Source organism: Theobroma cacao, chromosome 4 (genome assembly GCF_000208745.1).
Source record: "Theobroma cacao cultivar B97-61/B2 chromosome 4, Criollo_cocoa_genome_V2, whole genome shotgun sequence".
Classification (NCBI taxonomy): Eukaryota; Viridiplantae; Streptophyta; class Magnoliopsida; order Malvales; family Malvaceae; genus Theobroma; species Theobroma cacao.
In genome coordinates, this window is record NC_030853.1 from 22,259,128 (window position 1) to 22,276,699 (window position 17,572).

A 17,572-nucleotide genomic window follows, 5' to 3' on the forward strand; every position below is an offset into this window, starting at 1 on the left:
AATTTAATTATTTCTGTTGTTCATTAATTCTATCTCTGAATAGCAACAAATTGTCAACAAAATAAAGTATGAACGTGCACCAAATAAATTTCACAAGAACCAAGCTCAAAATATGGCAGAAAGGTTCACAATAAAAATAAATTATATTCAGCGTAAATTTTACTCTTTTCTTATTTTGAAATTCAATTTAATTAAAAATAATAAATATAATACAAATTAAGCAAAATAACCTAAATTTGACTCGACTTTTGAATTACACACACATGTATGATGAACTCGAATATGAGTTTGAAACCCAAAACGACCTAAATGCAAAACAACTTGGAACCAAAATGATACAAACCCAGATTGAACACCCACCCCCCCCCTCCCCCACCACACACAAACACTAAATCAAGATTACCTAAACCCCAAATGAGTCCGAAATTTTCGAACCCAAACTGGAGTCACTCAATTGTCACCTCTTAATACGAATCAAACAATATCTGAAAACTTAAGTGGTTAGCTTTTGAAATAATTAATAGTCAATATGGAGCCCATTAACTCTATCCATTTATAAATTGCCAATATCTTTTTACCTTATGGATAGTAATCAACTACCGAGAACCACCTGCTTCAATCCTCTTGACGTGGAATTAATATTCAGGAGACAATGGGATCAAAGTTTGATTTCAACTAAATTTCTGACAATTCAGAAAACAATTAATCATGCCAGTTCTCCCTTTCATGATCAAGAAATCATAGAGAAACTTATTCCATAAAAACATAATCGCAAAATATTACTAAGGCTCCCTTTGTTTTTTGATTTTGCTACATGCATTTTGCTTCCAAAAGTAAAAAGCAAGAAATTCTTTCACATTAAAAGCAAATAATAAGTTTTAAGAATCAAAACATAAAAATGGGACCTTTTTGATAGAACAAAGTAATTTTTTAATGAATTTTTTAGAAAATAAAAACATATTCAAGTATTTCCTAAGCAACCATTCAGAAAAGCCATAATTCTCTTTGCTTCTCTTCTTTCCTTTAACTGTCCCGGCAACCAAACACGGCCTATCGACTAATAGTAAACTAAATAAAAGAAAAGAAAAGAAAAAAAGCACTCGATTCCCATAAAAAGCGCCACTTCCTCCATAATTCAAATGTAAACATCAGACAATTAAAAAAATTGAAATACGCAGATAAAAACGTATACGTATGCATGTATAATACCCGAGATATCGGAGGAGAGTGAAGCTAAGCCGTGTAACCAGATAAGTTTCGGCGGCCGCGTGACCGATTTCTCGGCTAAACGACGGCTGCCGCTCCATCCGAGCAGGCTTCCGGCGGAGCTGCAGCTCGTCGTGGTTGCTGGAGGTCCCAAAGGGGGACCCCAGGAACCTGCAAATCAAGCACCTAACATCCAAATCAAGCGGACTTTCATTTCCGCCACGTGGACGCTGGTGATGCACCGGCGGTGACAATGACGTCATCGCCGGCCCTCCAAAACCTGAAAGCGGATCTGAGACTGCGAGGGGGTGGGATTTCTCTTTTTTTCAAAGCGGGAATCTTTGTCTTTGTTTATTGCCTGCCTCGTTGAATTAGCATTTGCTCTTGTTATTCGTTTGGTTTATATTCTTTTGCGCTTGGGAGTGTGTGTAACGAATACGTATTTCCTACCGGCGAACTTGGCTAACCGTTCATGTTTCGCCACGTGGCTAAACTTATTAGTGGGGTCCACCTTAGAAGACCCTAGGAGGATGGGAACCCATGTTTCACGAACACTCTGGGTTTGCTATATTTTGGCGCGTAAAGTTTGTTCTTAGTCGACGTTTCTTGCTTGTTTTGGAAACCAACAAAAATGAACTACTGGGATAAGGTTGTTTTTCGCACAAATAAGCAAGGGTACTGGGGCAGCTGCCCCACCTTTCCGTTCTACTACTTTCACGATATGGGTGAGTAAATGGGAATGCTGGATGGTTTGATTTATTTAAAAATTAAATAGATTAAATATTTTTTAAAAATTAATTAAATATAATAAAAATTAAATCAATTAAATATAAAACTAGTTTAATCAATTTAATTTTATATTAATGTATTAAAATTTCATCATTTATTTAAAAATTTTATAATATTAAAATATTATATTTGGTAAAACCTTGGTTTACTTTGCATCCACACACAAGTTCTGAGTCTTTATATCAATAAAAGTTTAAACATTTTATATTTTATTAATAATTGAATAATTACTAATAATTATAAACTTTAATATATTTATATTAAACTTTATTGTATAATGAATTTTATTAATAATAATATCTTTAAACATCCATAATATATTAGACATTAATGTATAATATAATATATTTAATATTATTAAATTGTAAACAAAACCAATATTATTTTGTTCTTTATTTATAATATATTATTTCTTAATTATTAATTAAATTTATTATTTTGTAAAATATTAATTACTTATTTATAAAAGAATAAGTAATATGTTAATTTTATATAGTATATATCCATATGTATTACTTTATTATGTATATCTGAAATTAATAACTTAACTTATATGTTATAATGTTTTATAGTAAAGTTTCTATAAATAATAACTAAACAATATGTTATAAGAACCAAAAAAATAACTAATAAACTTATTAACTATAATCATATAAATAAAGTTTATTATAAGTTATAATAATGTTTATGCACAAATTAATAATATGTATATATAATATATTACTTTATTATATATATGAAATTAATTACACAACTTATATGTTATCATGTTTTAATTTTTATAAAAAGGTTTGTATAAATAATAACTAATTATAAACAATATGTTATAAAAATTAAATTATTAAGTGTAATCATATAAATAAAGTATGATATAAGTTATAATAATACTTATGTATAAATTAAATATATGTATATGTATATGTATAATATATTACTTTATTATATATATATATATAATTATTGAGATAACTTACATATTATAATTTTTTATATCAAAGTTTGTGTAAATAATAACTAATTATAAATAATATGTTATAGAAACTAAGGTAATAACTAATAAAATTATTAAGTGTAATCATATAAATAAAACATAATATAGGTTATAGTAATATTTATGTATAAATTAAATATATGTATATAGATATAATATATTTATATAATTATATATATATTCATAACATTTTATATTTCGAAATATTACTAAAGTGTAATAATCATAAATTATTAATATGTATAATATTTACTATTATAATGTTAACATATAAATTATATTATTTAAAATATATAACTTGTAATTTCATATTAATACAAATTTATAAAAAAAAATATATATAGTTAATATAAAATTGCAACAATTGTGATTTGTATACGTATACATAATAAACTAATATGTTTTAAGAATATTATTAATTAAGTTTACTATTAAATTTTCTTAATATATAAAAAATTTATATATATTAATATATAAAAAAATTAATTTAATTTTTGAGTAGATTGGTTCAAAAAATTTTACAATCGAGAACCCAAAAAAAAGAAAAACCAATTGAATCAAAAAATTTTAGACCAATCAACTCAATAGACTAATTAGACCAAATTATTTTGTCCAAATTACATTTGGTTTTGGTGGATAATTGGTTTAATTTGATTTTGCTCACCCCTAACTACTATTTATATCTAAGCTAAATTATTTCATATACAAATAAAATATACATACGTTATATTTTTAAGAGAATAAATTCTTTTATTTTTAGAGTGTGTTTTATCCGATTCAAGTTTTTGTAAGGATAATTGTTCTAAAAGGACTGTAAAGAGAAGTTAAAATAATATTTGACAAAGTTAAAGTGTTGTAAGATATAAAACATTATTTGATAATATTTATTTTTTTATAAATAAAAAAAAACAACTTTCTTAAATAAAATCATAAGTTTTATAAGGCAAGAAATAAAAAAAGTTATATAATTTATATTAATTAAAAACATTTAAATAAATTAAATGAAGAGAAACAAATTGACTCAAATAAAATAGATGAATGTGGAAAATATAAATTTCTTTTATGATTTTAAGAATTATTAAAGGATAAAATGAAACTATAAAAAAATTAAATATTTATTATTACACATTAAGCCTTTTTGATTTATAGTTTCGTTTACTAAAATTGATATCTCGTATACGTTAAAATTTTAAAAATTTTGAAAGCCAAACACCTTTTTTGTCCCTTCTGCAGTGAACGAATTTTTTTTATATAAAGTGGGTCAAACCCCCCCTTAAGGACGGAAAAAAAAAATAAATTATTCCCCAATTGAATGTGATTTCTAATCCGTTGGTGCAAATAATTGTTTCGTGACTTAAATTAAATATTAAAGTAATTTGATCGTGTATCCTATTACTTGCAATAAATAAATGTTCATTATTTTGGTATTTTAATATAATTTCCATTAGTAAGTTGTTTGAGCTTAATTATTAGATTTAATAATTAAGAAAAATTAATATCTTTTTTTAATTGTATTTAATAAACAAATTTATTTAAATATAAAAAAAATCTAAGCATGTTTATTCAAAAAGAACATTTGAATGTTAAGAAAAATGAAAGATAAAAAAGATTTATTTATCTTTATTCTATTATATTGCATTGCATAAACTTTGTTTAATTGTAAATGAAAAGTAAAAATCTTTATTTACTAAATTAATTTTGTATACACAAGTTTTAAATTGGAAATCAACTTTGTGATTGTCAAGCAGAAAAAGGGCGTGGGGCAGAGGTCAGGAGTCAGAAAGAAGCGTCACAGCTGGTGGTGTGACGTGGAATGGGATGCAAATTGCAAGGAAGCACTCGTCATTTTGTAACAAAGAGGCTTGGATTGCAGCGGCTTTCCACCGATCGCAGACACGTGGACTCTCGTAAGGAAACTATTAATCAAATTTTCTAGGGAATCTGCCAGTGGCCGGTTGCCCTGTATAATAAAATTATATTTTTAGGCTCCACTCCATTTGAATTTGAATGCGCTTGGTCTTAAGTGACTCGATTCAAAATATATTATATTTAATAAAATAATATATATTTTTAATTAATTTTTAATATACTTCAAATATTAACCTAATGAATCAGTTGAGGTTAAGATTTACGCGTAACTTTGCTGAGCAGCTAGGCTCACCCGGTTGGATTCACGAGCACCTTTACTTTTTTTGTTTTGTTAAAGTTACATGGGTAGATACCCTCCAAATGGATCTATGATGATAAGATTTGGCTTACGTTTCATCGGGATTTTATGTTTGGTAATGATAGGAATCGAAAAAGTTCCTTGTATTTTATAAAACGGGAAATAAGTCGCTCACCTCGTTGTCTTCCCAAGATTCTAAGTTGTTGTACGTTGCTCCCGTTCACTTTGTCCACACCAGTTATTGCTGCCACCACGCAACTCAAACACCCATATGTTCAAGGGTCTCACTTCCAACCATATCAACTATCAACAACCTCCAAAAGGCAAAGACTAAGAATATGAGGTTATTTCCTGAGTAAGGTTTCATCACATTTAAGACATCCATGATTACATAACGCGCAATCTAGCCAAAAAAAGAAGTAAAATTCCATTGTATACTACTTCAGAGCTTTAAAGCGTTATTAAGAGCATATAATCCAACATAAAAAGATTAACGATTAACACAAGTCTAGTATGGTGGAGACGAATGAGAGAAAAACAAAAAGGGCTGTAATTAGTTGAACAATTTAACCATCTACAGCCAAGATGGCTGCTTCATTTATCTCATATCAGTTTTTCTTCTAAAAGGAGATGCAAACTACACCCCATGTAGAACTATTCATCTTCACCTATATAAATCCTCCACTTTTCACTTCTATCTTAACCACCATCGTTGAATAGCTGACACCGGCGTGTTCAAAAATGGTGCATAACGATGGACAAGAGGATTGACTATCCTCCCAATCTTTGCCCACACGCTCTGATGGTAACCAGCAGTAACCGGAGCATGGTACATAAGCTTCAATAGCTGTGATTGAGGGAAAAAAAGGACAAAGCATTTAGACTAATTCATTTGTCAACAAATAATCAATCTAACCCAATGACCCATACTCTTTTTTAGAGGTGGAAAATGGGGTGTTTGCTGCACAAAATACACTGTTAGAGATGCATTTCGAGGGTTCATAGAGATTTAAGGATGCACAAGTATTTCATATTTAATATTTTCTTCCTAATAATGTCAAGAACATGGTCCTTATCAATAAAGTGACAGTTCCATGACACGAAATTACTCATATAAATTGTCCATTTGTCACAATAAGAAAAAGGAAAAGAAAGAAAAGTAAAATGGCAAGGGACAACAACAGGGACCAAGGGGACTAGGAAGGGATAGGACATTTCTGAATATCAATCAAAGAAGAAACATCAAATATCCATTCCTTATATCGTGACATGCAGTTAAAAGAAAAACATAAAAACAAAATAAATAAATAAATCCAAAATATTTATATACAAAATTGTATTAAATGAAAATGGAAAAATCAAGAGAAAAATTAGTAACATGTATTTTTGATTCCAAATAATTTTTTAAAAATAAAAAATCATATGAGATAATAAAACTATAGTTTCCAAAATAAAGCAAATAAAATGCATAAAAACCATAATAGATGGAAAAAACATTAACTACAAAATAAAAGAAGACTATAGGATCAATACGTATCTTAGTTTAAAGACATCCATTCCAACACTTGTTTTTTTTTTTTTATACTATGTGAACTTGGTCCTATACCATACTATCATACCATTCAGACTATCAATAAACAGAAAGCCAATACATTAAAAACAAAAAATAAAGTTACAGATGAAAGAAGCATTACAGACCTGCCAGTACATGAAAGTTTGTATAATATTGCGTTGCCACCTACAAAATTTAATATACAATTTCAGCAAATTAGAAAAGCTGGAGAAGGTGGAATGTATTGGCTTGAAGGGGAATATAACCAAAAAAGAAAAGATATTAGTGACTGACGAGAACAAGGACATCATTAGAAGCAAGCCAAGTCCAATCTCAGCATGTGAAGAGAGTATGCTCAGGGTAGTGGTGTTTGATTCTACCCACACACAAGGATCCTCCAAATACTTCCTGTTTAAACAAAGAAGATAGTATTAATAAAGGAAAAGATAAAGAGACCTGTGAGTATAGACATGCACATGCATACACGGACATGATTTTCATTTCACCCATGTTTAAGGTGATATCAAAGAGTGTCATAGATCAAATTGAACTACTGTACTTCTGAGGAATTAGTTAAGGTGAAAAACAGGATAAGTACTTCTCTGTTTATTACCTCCTTTTTAGCATTAACATTCACTGAGAAAGTAAGCTCTCTTTATGCTACCCTCTTACCATCATCTTACTTGAGGCATGTGATGTTGGGATTCACTGCTCACCTCACACTAAGGTGGCACTATAAAACTAGTATAAATGTGTATTACTAAGCAATAAGGATAATAAGCCACCGAGGTCTATACACCCAGGGGTGGAAAGACAAGTTGAGGCCCTAAGAGGTTCTAGATTCAAATCTCTCCACCCTGTCAATGCAAGAGTATGTTTAACATTAAAATGGAAAATGAAAATGATAAAAATAACGATCATAACATATAATATACTCATAAACAGAACAAGAACAATAGCAATAGCAGCAATAACAAAATTTTCGTCCATCTGTAAGTTAAGCCTTTCCATATGAAGAACATCATCAGCTAAAGTAACTGAATTTCTTTTAGTCAACATTAATAGTCAAATTACATAATTAATTAAAAAAAGTGAAAAACTAGGAACAATCATGCTAATCAAGTAAACTTAAAACTAAATATCAGCACACTGTAGTAATGCTGATGCTCTATATATATGAGTAAAGATCTACCTGTACAAGGTAGAACGATTGAAATTACGCCTCAAGAATTTTGCAACATGTTCAAGTGCTCGGCATAAAATGGGAATCAAAGCAACTGCAGTGAAAATCCATGTCAATTTTCATACTACTTAACAAAGAGAATTCAGCAACATAGATCAAGAATAACGAGAGGAGCAGAAAAGGTAAAAAAAAATTTAGGGGCAGTGGAGTGCTAACATTTAAGGCAAAGATGTGAAGTGACAAATGTAAGACAGTAGATAAAGTAGATAAAATCTTTGGTTGCAATTATTGACTGAAAATACACTTGAACAGCCTGCAAATTCCATGCCCTTGGTCTCTGCACAAAATATAGAAAAGATTCAGCAGAAGAACCACAATACACTAAATCAAATGAATGGAAGTTGGTGGAAGTAAGGTTTACCCCATATAGTGCATACAAAGAGTATAGAGAGGAACAAGCAGTGCCCATGAACGACAGCCGATATGCCCTGTTTGAGAGACTTCTAGGCACAAGTGGAAAGATGGCAAGCACAGCCACAATAAACACCTGCAAGAAATAATGTAAGCAAAATATCTAAACAAACTGTCGACTGAATAGTGAAATATGGGCAGCAAAAGAAAGATAGCTGAAGTTACTAGATGTCACACTGGTTTAATATTACATATCATAATTACATTAACAGTCAATCAGCTCTTCAACTCTGTGGTCTGTCTCTTGCAGAGTGCAAGAATATAGAAGGAAACAAAATGCACATCTTACTCATTTTTAAAACAAGATAAGATAAGCATCAGTTTCTACTATGCAAATACATGCGTGATTACATATCATAATTACATTAACAGTCAATCAGCTCTTCAACTCTGTGGTCTGTCTCTTGCAGTGTGCAAGAATATAGAAGGAAACAAAATGCACATCTTACTCATTTTTAAAACAAGATAAGATAAGCATCAGTTTCTACTGTGCAAATACATGCGTGAACTTTAACATACAAAAGAAAAGCAAGGGTGGGAGAGGGGAGCAGGGGACTATACCCAAGCATTGACAGAAAATTGTATTGTTTGCCGATCCCAGCGCACAGAAGTTGGATTTGAACCTGCAGCAGCTGATGTCCCTGAACTTCTAGCAGTTGAGCCTACGCCACATTTAGGATTGAGTGCAATGAATGAAATGAAATCCTTAATAAGGAAGGAAAGATACACAAAATTCTATAAGCTTTATGTTATTTATTGCAAGTTTTAGTTTCTTCGTCTAACCTCAGTTGCAGAAGCAAAACTTTTTACCTGCATTGCGTGGTCGAGCTTGATCATTTGCTGCCGCTGAAGAGGCTGAGGATGAAGCAGATGGTTTTGCTGATTGAGATGGTGAGCTTGAAGACATAGCCTCTACCACAAGATCAGGATCCTGTTCACAAAACATATTGAGTTGACCATCGAACAATACCAGAAAATTATTGAAAAAGCAAAGTACTAAAATTTGATAGGCATTCATGTAGCTATAAAGGTCTGCGTAATTGCAAGAAATTGCATGTAAGCAACATTAACAGATAAGAAAAGTTCCATCCAAGAGAAACAGCACCTGCATTCCATATGATTTTTTGTAAAGTACCTAGACCATTTTAACATATAATAATCAAGACTATATTCATTTATTGCTTTTAGGACTTGCTTTCTGTTTTGAAAAGCCAAAAGCAGAAAATGAGTGTTCATGTAAAAACCAAATGTATATAAATATAAAGAATTAAAAATAGAGCCACTTGGGCTTAGCTCAAGTGGTAACAATGGGTGGTGGTTGCATAGGGATCCTAGATTTAGGAAGTTGTGCTCCCTCTTTTTCTATTTTTTTTTTTCTTTTTGGATAAGTACGTCATGCTCCTTCCTATACCAAAATAATAATAATAATAGCAATAATTGAAAACATAAGTTTTACAGTTACATGTAATCGTTATGCTTGAATTGGTTGACTTTTTTAGTCATTTTCTTTCTTAAAAAAAAGATTTCACCTCTATCTATTTGCTTTTAATTTATAACAAATTTTAGGTATTGTTCATTTGTTGCTACTACTACTTGCTTTTTTACTTTTGGAACAATAAGGCAAATGTGCACTACGAAGCAAAAACGAATAATATAACAAAGAATTAAAACTGTAATTTTGAAAAACAAAATGCACAGTTTACTTCTATACAGAATAATTATGTTAGAATTGGTGTTCTACTTTTCTCAATTGTTTGTTTTTAGCAACCTTTTAAGGAAAAAAAAAAAGGTAAACAACAAAAAGCAACTAGCAAAGGAAACAAACAAAATGTAACGCCAAATGTTCTTTAAACTTATTAGAGCTTCTTGAACAGAAGAAACAAGCAAATGCATCTTAAATGAAGTTTGCACCAATTCAAATGCATTTAATAACAGCCATCAAATGCGAAATTAAAAACATTCCAGAATGCTACAGTGCCTAAAAAGGGATGAAAACAGAATGCAAACTACACTAACCCAGATGAAAGCCTATATATCCTGATTCCAGTAACAAAAAGTCAAAGTCAGCAAAACAACAATAATAAAAGTGGATGAGATAAAAAAAAAATAGACTGCCATATGTTAGAAAATAGAACACATAAGACATAAGATTAAACAAACAAAATTTAAACAATAGAATTAAAACACAAATCAAATTACCTTAGTGATATAAAGATTAGTGAACACTGTCCTACTCTTTCTCATCTTTTATTTGCTGATAATTCTTTCTCTTTCCTTAATGCTAACTCTTTAAATTGTCAGGTTATTCAAGATTATTGTCAGGTATCAGGGCAGATTTTGAACTTGGAGTAGTCAGACATTGTCTTAAGCTCCAACAATCCAGATCAAGTTCAAAAAGTGATCAGAGGATGTCTTAAGGTTAAGTAGTTCCAAATCCTAGTAGTTGAGCAAATCATCATTCGGGGGCAAAACAAAGTGTGAAGCATAGGCCTTTTCTGAGGGACAAAGTGATAGGTAAGCTTCAAAGCTCTAAACAGCAGAAACTATCTCAAGAAAGGAAGGTAGTAATCAAAGCAGTGGCCTTGCCATCCCTACCTATAGATGGCTTGTTCAAGTTACCAAAGAAACTCTTTGATGAGATTAATTCAACAATGGCCAAATCCTGATGGAGTCAGAAAGAGAGTGAAGAATCACTGGCAAAGCTGGCAGAAGCAAAAATGGAAAATAGTAAAGGGGGTATCAGGTATGGGCTTTAAAGAGTTGGCTCTTTTTAACAACACCATATTGGCTAATCATTGCTGGAGGATGTTGAACGATCCAAATGCTCTTTGGGTTCAAATGTTAAAAGGAAATTATTTTCCTCAAAAATCTCTAAAGGATGCAACAAAAGGGGCATCTTCAGCTTCAAGTAACATTTCGGAAGGGAGAGATGTTTCCAAGGAGAAGCTAATTAGGCAAGTGATGGATGGAAGGACATAAAATTATGGTGAGATAAATCGATACCAAATTATGAAGAAAAAAGGTTAGTTAGTCTTACCTGATCAAGCTAGCTCTCAACTGCTAAAGGTAGTAAAACTAATTAAGAAAGAGCAAGGAAATTGGGATGTGTCTGATTTGATGGTTGGATTCCCTTGGAGGCAAAAAATTGCTATTGAAGCAATCCCATTATGTCAGTAGAAGGTTATCATACAATCATGCGGGCTTTTGAAGACATGGGCAAATATACGTAAAATCCCAAAATTAAAAGTTAACAAATAAGATATGAAAAAACCCAGATGGGGAATTCCAATTGCCAATCCCAACATTCTCGAACAAACCAACATATAAGGAAAAAAAAAGCCCTACATGAGATTACATATTCCTCTCTTAATCAGCGTAAAAACACATAAAAGACAAAACCCAGAATCAAATTCCTAGAGATGCAAAACCCAGATGGATAGTCAAGCTACCAAAGCACAGATTTGTTAAAATTATTTTAAAAGAAAAAAAAGAAACGCACGATATAGCGTTGGTAGAACTTGCGCTTGAAGTGATCAATAACATCAGAGCGAGAGGCCATGTGAGGAGGAATCAAGATATTGGACCAATAATCTGCCCATCTCGGATCGTTCTCGTAATCGTATGCCGCCGCACCTATTCTCTTCAGTTTCTGCGGATCTTCTCTCTCTTCTCCCATTTTCTGTTCTTTTCTTTTGTTCCCAAAGACAAAGAGGTTTCTATCCCTGGCTCGCTTGAGAAAGCAGATGAAGAGAGAGAGAGAGATACACTCTTTACAAGCAATTATAACTTGGCTCCCTTGGTTGCACTCGGAGTCTTCCTTCCCCTTGAGCAAGCCGAAACGACTTAGTTTTAAGCGTGGTCCAAAATTCTTTTGTTAAATTACATTAAAAACCCTAAATGATACGCCCCCTTTATTACCACGTTAATCAATAAAAGTGACTGAAGAGTGCCATAGGTGAATTCAGCTGTCCTGATAGTACAACCTTTTAATCATCATTTACATGCTTCAGATTCATTATTTATGGGTTTTATAAATTGTGATGATAAATATATTAAAAAGGTAATGAAATGAAGAAAACAAAGAGCCATGCATATGTCACGCTCTTTGCAATTATGGGTTTGCTTGGCTTAATTAGCTGAGCTTATTGAAATGTGTATGTATAAGTTTACCTTTGCAAACTCAACAGGTTAAGTCTTATTATCTTGAAGCACGCTAGTGAGGGCATCTCATTCTAACATGCTCTCCATCAGTAGTCTTACTACCTAGGGAAGGTATTTCTTCTAGCTTTTCCGCCGGAGGCCTTGTGATACCCTTTTCAGACAATATCATCTCTTGGGGTCCATAAGGGAAATCTGACTGTTAGCTGAGAGTAAAAGATGGTTGTGTCATATTCAAAGCAGCCCTTCTACTTTGGTCATTCAATGCAATCTTTCAAAACACTATTTTCATATTATTACCAAAGTTATGACAATTAGTAATATTTATGTTATTGGCGACAATTCATAAGCCTATTTTGTTTGATTAACCTTCCTAAGGCTGCAAATAAAGCAGCTAGTACATTGACCAAATGGTGAATTGATGTAATTAGTTGTCAAAGTTGTATGTTCATTTTTAACCAAGGATGTTAAGTTTGTAGTGGGAAGCAGCTCCTCTAATGGCCCCTTACATTGCCTCGGTTGTATTTGTTGAAAAATAATATATTTCATAAGGTTCAAATATCCCACATTACCAAAATACATAAAAGGTGAATGCTTTATATTGAGAAACCAATTATGGGTTTGTTGCTAGCAAGGAAAATGGAGTGGGCTTGTACGCACACAAGATTGGGCCAAACCTTTAGAAACTTCAAATTTCTCCCCCTACGCGTGAATATACACGTAGGTTGTGCCCAAGTGACTTTTTGTACCTTGACTTTCTTTTTTTAAGCTTTTTTAGTTTTTGATTATATCAAAGTCCAACTCTACCATACTTACCTAATTCTCTTGGTTTTGCTCCAACGTGTATTTGACTTGGTATAAATGCTAACCAGGTTTTCCTCAACTCCCTGATCTGGTGCAACGTTCACTTCACTCCATGCCTATAAATACAGCCTCACACCCTCACTCACAAGCTACACCAAAGCTTTTCTTCTCTAAAGCTTTCTCCGCTACTTCCCTTTGCCTCTTTTCTTCTCTTAAGCTTTCTCTGATGGGTTTTCTTCTTTTTTCCTTTATGTTGTTCCTGTCATCCCTTAATAGTTTGTGCAAACTATAAAGAATGGTCTGTTGAATCCTGGAGGATAATAACTACAGTCCTTTTGCACCGAGTTTTATACTCCGAAAGGGCAGAACTTATCCTTAAGAACAGTGATACCACGTCTCAGACCAATTACTGCTTTTACTAGTTTTATATTCCTTTGTTTCTAATATTTTTCTAACATTCTTAAGGATAATGGATTCCCATGTTGATAATGCTGCTGCCACTGTTCCTAATGCTGCCTCTGTCCCTACTGCCACCATCACTGTCAACGGTTCCCCCATAGCTCCCACTCTGATGACCATTCCTCCTCTGCCCTCGGCTTCACATGCCAAACCATTTCCAGATATTTCCAAAATAGAAATCTTTGATGGCAGAAACTTCAAAAGGTGGCAAGAAAGGATTTTTTCAATCCTTGATGTTCATGGGGTTGTTTTTGCACTAATTGATTCTAAGCCAGATGACATCAAGATGCTGGAACCATGGATGTATGCAAATAAGGCATGCAGGCATACAATCATTAGCACACTTTTTAATAAGTTGTTTGATGTATACAACTCTTACAAAAAAGTAAAGCAAATATGGGAGTCAATGATAGCCAAGTACACTACTGAAGATGTTGGGAAACAGAAGTTCGTGATTGGCAACTTTTATCGCTGGAAGATGACAGATGACAAGGACATCAAGAGTTAGATTAATGAACACCACAAGCTGGTGGATGATTTAAAGGCTGAAAAAATCAACTTGCAAAAAGAGTTCGTTGCTGGGTTGCTTATTGAAAAGCTACCAAAATCTTGAAATGGATACAAGCAACAATTGAAGCACAAGGAAAAGCAGTTGTCACTTGCAGATTTGATTGTACACATCATCATTGAAGACACAATTCGCAGGGAGATTAAGGCCTCTAAAGCTCAAGAAATTGCAACTAAAGTCAATCTGGTGCAAGGCAAAACCCAGCGCCAACAAAGGTACCCTTACAAACTTGATCATAAACCCAAAGCTCCTCATCCCACCTTCAAAAAGAAAGGTAGTTGTTTTGTCTATGGAAAGCCAGGGCATCATGCAGCACAATATAGGAAAAGAGCAAAGGAAAATGACAAACCTGCTAATCCAAGAGTCAACTTGGTCAAAGCAGATGAATCTAACGATGTAATTGCTGTAGTCATTTCACAAGAAAATATGGTGGCCAGTGTGAAGGAATTGGTGGTAGACTTAAGTGCTACTAGGCATATTTGTGCAAACAGAAATGCCTTTACCTTCTATACTCCTATAGGGGAAGGAGAAGAGACAATTTACCTCGGTGATTCTCAAACTGCTCAAGTTTTTGGTAAAGGGAAAGTTCTTCTCAATCTCACATCTGGCAAGACCCTAACTCTAAATTATGTTCTTCATGTTCCCAATATAAGGGCAAACTTGGTATCTGTGGCCTTATTAGGCAAGGTTGGGGTGAAAGCGTCATTCAAATCTGACAAGATCGTGATGGCAAAAAATAATGTGTTTGTGGGTAAGGGTTATTGCAATCAGGGACTCTTTGTACTTAACATTTCCAATGTTTTGAATGAAAATGACAATTCTTTCACTTACATGATTGACTCTGTTGATTTATGACATGGTAGACTAAGACATGTTAGCATTCCCTATATTAAGAAAATGCAATCACTAGAATTAATTTCTAATATTAAAAATGGATGCTTTAATAAATGCGAAATATGTGTTGAAACGAAATCAACTAAGAAAACTTATATTTCAGTAAATAGAGAATCTAAATTATTAAGTTTAATTCATACAGACTTATAAGATCTAAAACAAACTGTGACTAGAGGAGGTAAGCAATACTATATTACATTTATTGATGATTATTCTAGATTTACTAAAGTTTATTTACTTAGGCATAAAGATGAAGCTTTTGACATGTTTATTAAACATAAAACTGAGGTAGAAAATCAACTGAATAAAAAGATAAAAAGAGTTAGATCAGATAGAGGGGGTGAATATATATTGATTAATGATATTTGTAAAAAAGAAGGAATAATTCATGAAATTACTCCTCCATATTCTCCTGAATCAAATGGTGTAGCTGAAAAAAAAATAGAACATTAAAAGAAATGATGAACTCTATGCTTGTTAGTTCCAATACACATGAAAATTTGTGGGGTGAAGCTTTATTATCTGCATGTTATATTCAAAATAGAATATCTTATAAGAAAACTGGTAAGACACCTTATGAATTATGGAAATGTTATTCTCCTAATTTCAAATATTTAAAAGTATGGGGGTGTCTAGCTAAGGTAATGCTTCCTGAATTTAAGAAGAGAAAAATTGGTTCTAAGACATCTGATTGCATGTTTATTGGTTATGCTAAACATAGTGCTGCATATAGGTTTCTTGTATTAAAAAGTGATGTTCTTGATTGTAATACAATTGTTGAAACAAAGAATGCCGAATTTTTTGAACATATTTTTCCATTAAGAATTGATACAATTTCTCATACACCCTTTAGTAAAAATGATTTTAAAATACAAAATGATGATTTGAGAAGGAATAAAAGACCAAGGAAGGAAATTTCTTTTGGTAATGATTTTTATACTTATCTTGTAGATAATGTTCCTTTGACTTATGTTGATGCAATTTCTTCTAAAGAAAGTTTATTTTAGAAAGAAATCATACAAAATGAGATTGATTCGATTTTACAAAATCAAACTTGAGAATTAGTTGATTTACCACTTGGAGCCAAACCAATTGGTTGCAAATGGATTTTTAAAAGGAAATTTAATCCTGATGGTTCTATTAATAAATATAAAGCTAGATTAGTTGCAAAGGGTTTTACTCAAAAACCAAACATTGACTATTTTGATACTTTTGCTCTAGTAACAAGAATTGCATCAATTCGTGTCTTATTTGCCTTAGCTTCAATTTATAAACTTGTTGTTCATCAAATAAATGTAAAAACTGCATTTTTAAATGGTGATTTAGAAGAAGAAATTTATATGGCACAACCCGAGGGATGTATTCTTCCTGGTCAAGAAAACAAAGTTTGTAAATTAATTAAATCAATATATGGTTTGAAACAAGCACCGAAACAATGACATGAGAAATTTGATTAAGTTCTTGTTAGTAATGGATTTTCTAATGTTGGAGTTGATAAATGTGTGTATACAAAACTGTTGATAGTGGATGTGTGATTATTAGCTTATATGTTGACGATATGCTTATTTTTGGTACATGCATTGATGTGGTTAATAAAACAAAATGTTTTTTGGCTTCTAAATTTAACATAAAAGATTTGGGAGAAGCCAAAGTTGTTTTGGGTATTAAAATCATAAGATGTGATAGTGGCTTAATGCTAACACAAGAGCATTATGTTGAGAGACTACTTAAAAGGTTTGAACATTTTGATGTCACACTTATGAGTACTCCTTATGATAGTAATATCCAATTAAAGAAAAATAAAGGTGATAGTGTAGCTCAGTTTGAGTGTGCACAGATTATTGGGAGTTTGATGCATTTGATGAATTATACTCGACCAGATATAGCTTATGATGTATGTAGATTGAACAGATATACACAAAGTCCTAATAGAGATCATTGGACTGCCTTGAGTAAGGTGATGAAATATTTGAAAGGTACCATAAACTATGGTATTTTATATAATGGATTTTTTGCTGTATTAGAAGGATACAGTGATGCTAACTGGATCTCAGATTCAGATGAGACGAAATCTACAAGTGGTTATGTATTCACCCTTGGTGGGGGTGCTATAACTTGGAAATCAGCCAAACAAATAATAATTGCTAAATCTACAATTGAGTCAGAATTTGTAGCTTTAGAGTTGGCTGGTAATGAGGCTGAGTGGTTGAGAAACCTCTTAGCAGATATTCTATTGGGAATGGAACCAACACCTTTTGTGTCCATGCATTGTGATTGCCAAGCGACAATAGCCATTGGAAAAAATAAAACTTTCAACGGTAAATATAGAC

The 17,572-nt window shown here is 32.1% G+C and overlaps 3 protein-coding genes across 3 annotated transcripts; 1 reads left to right on the forward strand and 2 right to left on the reverse strand.

Annotated features, from left to right (window-relative positions):
* Positions 204–1,623, reverse strand: LOC18602137. Its single transcript, XM_018119252.1, has 2 exons — positions 1,210–1,623; positions 204–683 (listed from the first exon to the last, which is right to left on the reverse strand). Exons 1-2 carry the CDS (start codon positions 1,467–1,469, stop codon positions 659–661), a joined length of 285 nt encoding a protein of 94 aa, XP_017974741.1. The 5' UTR covers positions 1,470–1,623; the 3' UTR covers positions 204–658.
* LOC18602140 (transmembrane protein 33 homolog) lies at positions 5,558–12,153 on the reverse strand. The gene is made up of 9 exons (XM_007033330.2): positions 11,859–12,153; positions 9,170–9,290; positions 8,921–9,021; positions 8,310–8,435; positions 8,105–8,225; positions 7,898–7,982; positions 7,000–7,113; positions 6,852–6,891; positions 5,558–6,000 (listed from the first exon to the last, which is right to left on the reverse strand). The coding sequence occupies exons 1-9, from the start codon at positions 12,033–12,035 to the stop codon at positions 5,848–5,850; spliced, it is 1,038 nt and encodes a 345-aa protein (XP_007033392.2). The 5' UTR covers positions 12,036–12,153; the 3' UTR covers positions 5,558–5,847.
* On the forward strand, positions 13,791–15,203 carry LOC108661606. The gene is made up of 2 exons (XM_018119065.1): positions 13,791–14,283; positions 14,473–15,203. The coding sequence occupies exons 1-2, from the start codon at positions 13,791–13,793 to the stop codon at positions 15,201–15,203; spliced, it is 1,224 nt and encodes a 407-aa protein (XP_017974554.1).

Bases quoted from the DNA above. Each gene is read 5' to 3' on its own strand.
- LOC18602137 (XM_018119252.1), bottom strand. From the start codon at position 1,469: ATGACGTCATTGTCACCGCCGGTGCATCACCAGCGTCCACGTGGCGGA. The intron at 684-1,209 runs GTATTATACATG...CTGAATTGTCAG, and splicing joins ACTCTCCTCCGATATCTCGG to AAATTTAGTTGAAATCAAAC.
- LOC18602140 (XM_007033330.2), bottom strand. From the start codon at position 12,035: ATGGGAGAAGAGAGAGAAGATCCGCAGAAACTGAAGAGAATAGGTGCG. The intron at 9,022-9,169 runs GTAAAAAGTTTT...AATGTGGCGTAG, and splicing joins AGCTCGACCACGCAATGCAG to GCTCAACTGCTAGAAGTTCA. The intron at 6,001-6,851 runs GTCTGTAATGCT...CCTCAATCACAG, and splicing joins AAACTTTCATGTACTGGCAG to CTATTGAAGCTTATGTACCA.
- LOC108661606 (XM_018119065.1), top strand. From the start codon at position 13,791: ATGGATTCCCATGTTGATAATGCTGCTGCCACTGTTCCTAATGCTGCC. The intron at 14,284-14,472 runs GTTAGATTAATG...TCATCATTGAAG, and splicing joins AGATGACAAGGACATCAAGA to ACACAATTCGCAGGGAGATT.